This window comes from Frankliniella occidentalis, unplaced genomic scaffold (assembly GCF_000697945.3).
Source record: "Frankliniella occidentalis isolate FOCC.00 unplaced genomic scaffold, Focc_3.1 Scaffold340, whole genome shotgun sequence".
NCBI lineage: Eukaryota > Metazoa > Arthropoda > Insecta > Thysanoptera > Thripidae > Frankliniella > Frankliniella occidentalis.
In genome coordinates this window covers 269,641-277,001 of record NW_026267463.1, presented here as the reverse complement: position 1 = coordinate 277,001, position 7,361 = coordinate 269,641, and the positions used below count along the sequence as shown (strand labels likewise).

At 50.7% G+C, this 7,361-nt stretch overlaps 1 protein-coding gene across 1 annotated transcript in view; it reads right to left on the bottom strand.

The window, feature by feature from the left end:
• The window catches only part of LOC113209565 (glutamate receptor ionotropic, NMDA 2B), a 257,791-nt gene that overhangs the window by 18,499 nt on the left and 231,931 nt on the right, over nt 1–7,361 (bottom strand). The window contains 2 exon segments of the mRNA XM_052274136.1: nt 1,912–2,059; nt 7,064–7,336. Coding sequence (XP_052130096.1) covers nt 1,912–2,059; nt 7,064–7,336 — 421 coding nt within the window.

Sequence of the window (7,361 nt, the reverse complement as noted above, 5' to 3'; positions counted from 1 at the left end):
GGGGGGTCGAAAAGGGAAGCAGTATCCTCCGTCATATAGCCACAATAAGTCACGGCAGAGCGGCTCGCACGGGTCCCCTTCATCCGCCAAGGCAGGAGAAGGGAAAACGGGGGCCACAATTAATCTAAAGCCGCCTTCCGCTTCCACTTGTCAGCCGCTTATTGCCGAACACCAGCCAACCGAAGCCGTTCGAAGAGCGTCGACTTCTTCAACTGCAATTTTTGCGAAACATCATTATTTCTTACTTCCTACCCTCCAAATAGGAAGGGGTAGTTTTTAGCCTACCCTTCTGCTTTAGAAAAGCTATCTAGCGGGCTTATGCATTATGCAAACGACCTCGTGTCTGTCTGAAACAACAGTTTAGTGCACGATTCAAATCTGACTGTATCACCGGAAAACCTTCCATTTTTAGGGGTGGTAGCCAGGATTTGCCGAAGGCGTTTCGTTTTCTAGGAGTGAACCTTCAGATCGAGGGATCCTCCACTCTCCAAGTGGGTGTGCAACGAGTTGCGTGGGTGTTCGCGAGTATTCGAGAGTATTAGCGAGTATCCGCGGGTAATGGCGAGTATCCGCGAGTATTAGGAGAGTATTTGCCGATTTTTTCGCCAGCTTTCGCAAGTTTTCGCGAATATTTCGCGAGTTGTCGTATTTTGCGAGTATTTCTCCTCGTGTACAACGAGTTGGCGAGTGGTGGACCCCTCGCTTAAGATACTCTGAACATTTCAAAGTCTCTAGTACATCTCCTTTTAGTGAAACAGACAGACATACAGACACACACGAGGTTGTTTGCATAAGCCCGCTGGATAGCTTTTTCAAAGCAAAAGGGCGGGCTAAATGAGGGTCTTCCAGGGTCCCAGTTTTGAAATCCCTCCGTAGGTCCACTGGTAAAACAAGTAAGTGTGCAATATTTGTACACGAAACGTGTGCAAGTTGTGATTTAGCACATAATACCTATGGTGTTTAACTCAAGTTGCACACATGCGAGGTGTGCAAATTTTAGACGTTTTGTAAACGTTTAAATTCTGCACACTTGGACACACACAGTTCTATGCTGTCAATGGGGAACCATACGGTGAGCATGCTATACGTTTCGAAAGTTTCGAAAGTTTAAATACCAATTGACGTATAACATAGTTAGACACCACAAAGTGTCGAGAAAATGCACACTTGAACTTAAACGTAAATTGATGTGCAAAATTAAACACTTGTTTTACCAGTGTCCTATGCCGCAAATCCCCCAGAAGAACCAAAAGGGGGCAAGGAAAAGGAACTTCGGAAGGATTTAAGCAAAATGGAACTTCGGAGGGATTTCAATAAAAGTGAAATCCTGTTCTAGCCGTTCTAGGCCCTCACAAATTTGAAGGACAACTTTGGAACATACTAGGGACAGAATAGGACCTTCGTTTTCTATTAGGGAGATCGTCTCATTGTGGGTAATTCGTCAGATACTCAAGAAACAAGGGAGTGTGCCAATCTAACACGTTTTAGTGTAAGCCTGTTTGGCATTTATAAAGGTATATATGACACTGTACCAGCCAGACGTGACATGGAAGTACGTGGGCCAGACGTGGAACTCACACTTTTATGAATACTGAATAGAGGGTTCCCGCTCTGCGCGTTCCGAGAAGAAGTCAGGAAATCAGGACCGGAACCAGTATGAAAAGTCCCCATATTTTTCCTATTTAACAGTTCATTTTAACATAACTGTCCTCGCGTAAGTCCATTCTAACTATGAAGGTTCATTTGCACTAGTTTTTACCGTAATTTCGGAACTGTTTCCGGTGACTATTTCCTTAATTCTTCTTGAAATAGACACAGCGGGAACCATCTATTGGCTCGCACTACAACTTTGACTGGCACCCACTCTTGTTTCTAGTGTATGTGCCACATGCCAATCTCACTCGCTCTCACCTCAAATGTGCCCCATCGGCCGTCTTCAACGCGAACCAGCTCGTATGTGAAGCCCAGCTCCTCGGCAAACTTTTCCAGAAGGTCGATGCAGAATCCGGAGCAACACTGGTAGAAGGAACTGTTGCGGTGCGCAGAAAACTGGTCAATGCTGCAATGAGAGGGTGATAATAATTAATAAATGCAGCAATGAATAAATTCCCATGCAAATTTAACTAAAATATCAGTTTTAATAGAGCATTCCAGTAAAGCTGAAATGCTTTATTGCAAGACTTTTCTATTGTATAAATGGGTGGGGACAATATTGCTGCCCAAAGGGTGCGGATTGACAAGGGGACAAACAACGACAGTTTTGACTTAGTACTAATGTTTTTCTTTTCGATTGAGGTGGTTCCGGAGCCAAGCGCCCGACAAATTGGAACAACTCTAGTTACAGCCCTCCAAAAAAGGACAAAAGCACGATTATTACGTAATTTCTTATGACGATTTTTCTTTACAGAAGCGGATCGTCGCAGCGTAACTGTCTTTAGTGAGATGACGCAAAACCTGTTACGCGAGACATAGTCCGGAGCACAACTTCCTTGGAATACGTATGAAATCGTACATATTACAGGCGGTAGTATTTGTTTTTCATGTGACTTATGTTCAATGTTGCGCTTTCACAAAATTCTCCGTGACTGAAGGAGAACGACCGTGTGGATTTAAGAGTGCACTCCCTCAGAATAGGGTATTTTCGGGTATTTTACCCAGTTTAAACCGGATCCAAAGAAGAACAGTAATGCTTCCTGAACTCTTTCCTCCTTGACGCTCATCGGCTGACACGCACGAAGTCCGTGAACCCGCCACCAGGTCTGCGACTACCCTAGTGTCGGGTGCGAGAACTTCGTCCGTGTGAGCAACTAAGCGTCAGGGAGGAAATAGTTCAGGAAGCATTATTGTTCTTCTTATTGGGATCCGGTTTAAACTGGGTGAAATATCCTTTTGACAGCGGGTCGCAGCTGCAACTTGCTCGACAGACGGGCCGCTTTGGCTCTGCACAACGCACAGTGCTCCTAGTTCTTCCGGGGTATCCAATCGCATTCGGTGGAGACAAAGCTACGCATTTATGCCTTTAAGTGGGGATGCTCGGGTTGCATAACGCGTTGCCCGCAAATGCGGCATAGCCGGGCCTCATCGCCGCGAAGGGCGGGGCGGAGCGGCCCTAAAAGTTAATCGAACAGCTGGCCCAAAGCAACCAACGAAAGTCCTTCTAAAGCATTTCCCCAATTTCTCCTTCGTTGCGTAACTCTCTCTGACTTTGGGTCTACACAGTGAAAAATTATCACACCAGGTACAATTAAATTTCCATGAAAAATGTCGTACATTATTATCGCTCCTCTAGTCTCTATATTTCTCTCTCCTTCCTTCTGCCAACTCGGAGGCACGGGAGAGGGAGGGCTAGGGGGGTGCACCCCTAGCGGATGATGATTCGCTGGCTTTCGCAATAGGGTATTCCGGACAAGTGAAGCGCCGGAAACGAAAGGCGAGGATAGCGCTGGTCGAATCTCTGCCTCGCGGCTTCTAGATCCGGTCGTCTGCTGTCAACTGCACGGTGGCGTTAGGTTAGGTGGGGGGTCTGGGTTTCGATCTCGATTTTTAGAGTGAAAATATTATTCAAAATTGTTTCGCTGGCATAATAACACGTAATCGTAATAATCTGATGCAAGATGACGTAGCGAACGAACGCGACAGAGCAATCGACAGCAGACGCACGGATACAGAAGCAATGAGGCTGAGAGCGGACCAGCGCCATCTTCGCCTCCAATTTCCGGCGCCAAGCTTACCCGGAATACCCTATTAGACATGCTTTTGGCAAATGGAACTCTGTTATGTTTCTATTCCTCCTGCGGCCACTGCCCCAGCTACCTTGTCGGCAAACACGCGCAGCGGTGCTGCTCACTCTCTCCGGGACCAAGGACTCCGGCAACAAGTTCGACTGGGGAACGACCCGGACGGGAGGGGCATCACCCACCAGGAGTCACTCATCCACGGTTCACGGTACGGTTCGAGGGCAAGGAAGGGGAGGCAGATCCCGCTGCTCGAGCGGCCTGCGGAGGGACAAAGGGGACGGCGTCCTTACTTCCTCTTGACCCGAGCGGAGGCACGCTTGCCCCCGGCCCTGAGCCCGCTATGGACACAGCACAGAGGGCGGGCTGCCTCGCCCTGTCGTGCCAGTAGGCGGAGGAGGCGCTGCCGGCCCCACAGCTTAGCCGCTAGTCAAATGGATCAGACCCTGATGAGCATTTTATTTCATGTTCCGCACCGGCGCTTTGATCTGGTGAAACGGATGGCGCGGTAAATCGGATCCACGAACAGCGGGGGAAGATCGGACGGATCTGAGCTCCGGAGGGAATGTGGGGCAAGAGATACTGGTGTCGATATCAAGTCGAGCTCCCCCGTCTGCATCCCAGCACCACCGCAGGCAAGGCAGGGCACGGCCCTGGCGTCGTGTCCGCCGCGTGCCAGCGCCACACTGTTGTGGAACTAGAGGAGATTCGTCGCCCTCCTCCTCCAGCATTCCAGCAACATCTATTATGATGGTGGTGGGCCGCAGAGCCAGCGAAAATGGAGGAACAGTCGAGTAGGATTCTGTTTGCCCAGTTTGTGTGATAAGTATTATTTCCCTACGCTCGTCCTCCACCGCCATGTCTCCCTTTAACCATCTCCATGTCCTTTACCCCCCCCCCCCACTCTCTCTGCCTCGGGCGGTGGAGCAGGCTGCGCGGAAGTTGTCCCATTTGCTATATATCCGGAGACAAAAGAGGTAAGGGTTAGCCCCGGCCGTTCCATCGGCTAGGGTGCTGCGTCTCACAAGGGCGGAAGACTTACATTAGGGGTCACCGATAGCTAGCGGTGATGGGTCTTGTCGGGTCTATGGTCGCGATCTCGAATCAGGTCTTCATCCGTCCGGACCCTGCTCGGCTCACGACTCGACGGCAGCTCGGCCAGCCCGGCCTGCGACGCCTCCCAGTCCCGAAACCATGCCAATTAGATGACCTTTCCGGTTAGATTCCTACCTGACACTCCCCCCCCCCCATCTCTCTCCTCATCCCTTTCTCCCCCTCCCCTTTTCTCTCCCCTATACCTCTCAATCACCCCTCATCACCCAGCTCATTTTTCCCGCATCTAATGAGCGGACCGATGTGAAAGAAAAAGAAATCAGTAAGCCTAAAAGCAATGAACTGCGTGGACTGTGCTGGTGCTGGTGGAACAGACTCAGCGGCCTGCCTCCTCTGATGTGGAAGTGCGAGAGATGGCAGCAGAGGAGGCCGCAGATATGCTTTTGGGCCGTACACCCGCTGGCCGTGTAAACAAAATCGGGCCTGGTTACAAAAATACTTTGCTACATTTTAATTAGTGGCCCGTGCGTAACCACCAAAGCTGAGTAACGTGAGTTAAAATAGCCAAAACGAATGAAAAACTATCACGTTTGAAAGGGCATGCATGGCATTTAAGTAACTCACAAGAGCAAGAGCATCATCGACCGGATATTTCGTCAGTGTTATTTTTCTCTCATCGTTCTATCCTCGGTTCTATCTCTATGTGCTCGTGCTAGGCCATTCTTCGATAAAAATAAGTCTAACGTGTCACATTAAGTCGGAAGTCCCAAAATTGTACAGAAAGCACCCCCACAAACCAGCACATTTCGAATCGATACAATATATAATATATACTATGTCTTTTTAAGGGGGTCAAGGGCCCTTAAGGTATACCTTCAGAAGTGCGAGTGCCCAGCTTACTGGCATGTTATACTTCTTCGCACGTAGGCAGTGGGGGGTTCACGAACCCTCGATAACAGTAATGATGCTAGTATGCCGAATAAAGCACTCAGCAGCTGCCAGAGTTTCCCACGACAATTCTAATTAAGCACCGAAAGAGGGCGCGTGCACATCCCACCCACCGTACCCACCCCCGCGCCAACCCTCCACATCCCGCCACCGCGAGGCTCCTCCGCCCTGCTTCACCTACTTTTGGTCTCCGGGCGGCATATTTCTCTTCGTTTGCTCACAAAGTTTCTCCCCAGAGTTTCTGGACCCAGATCTCCCATCCCGTTTCTTTGCCCCGCACCGCTCAGCTCCGCTGCACATCACGACGCAATAAGTTAATCGTGGCGGGATATTTAGCAGCAAACAATGGACCGCGCCTGGAGGAGGGGCGGCGGCGGCACCACGACTACTACTGGCTTGGGGCAGATTGGCAAGATTTGCGCGCTACACGGGGAGCAGAGAGTGGGGGAGTAGGGAGCGGCAGAGACGGCGACACGGAGCTCGTCGAAGGGGCGGAGATGGAAGAGGATTGCGAGGCGCCGGGGCCTCTCCCGATTATTCCATGCGATAAGATGTGATGTGCATCAGAATCTAGTTTCCTCTACGGGATGATTGAGGGCCAGGGCGAGAGGGGAATGGTGTCAGCTGGTGGCGAAGGGCTGCACCAGTGTGTGCGGGGCACGATGGGGGCTGTATGTAAATCGGAGGTGAGGGTGGAGGAGGGGAAAAGAGGAGAGGAAGGGACATATGGAGGTGGTGAGGCTCCGCTCGCAATCGCGCAACTGTGAAACTTGGGTCCGCCTCTCCTCTCGTATTCTCCACTCTTTTGCCGCAGGCCGGGCCCAGCGCGGCTCACTTGCAGACAGCCGGCGCACTTACGGCGTATGCAGGCAAGTGCACCGCGCACAGCGCACTGGGATGATGTGCGCCTCGCCCAACCCACCCCGCAGCTTCAAGTGTTTGCCAACGCGCGACAGTCCCTCAAGCCCCACTGCCTTCAGCAGAACCGACAGGAGATATATTCACTGACGTTTAACTGGACGAATTTGGAGTGAGTGAGTTCGTCGGAATTAATGAGAGACGCGATTTATGTGGGAAAACAAATAAATCTCAATTAATATTTTAGTTTAATTGAAGTTTCTTTCATTATTGACTCAACCGAAGTTGCATTTCATCAAAAGTTAGACCCCATCGAGAGTGGCACTCCATCAGGACAAGAGTTGCACTTCATATCAAAGATACTTCACCAAAATTGCATTGCTTCATCAATAAAGCTGCACTTATTCACCAACGTTCACGCAACCGAACTTTCAGCAAACTGTTCCTGCTTGACGAACGCTTGTACTCACTCGCCCATGTCCTGCTCGCGCGCCACTCGGCAAAGCACGCCGCGATTCATGTTGCACTTGACGGTGACGGGGTCCGGCGGCGCAAGCTGCACATACGGCGGCTCCTCCAGGAACGTGATCTTGAGGTGGAACTTCTCCGGGACACCCTGCGGCGGCGTGTGGCTGTTGCCCGGCCACACAATGTCCTTGATGTCCAGGCCCTCACTCTCCCATGACTTCCACACGCCGATCTGTAACACACACACGGTCACGTTCAAACACACCAGCTTCCGACTTTCTCTTTCGATGAAGCCCCCCC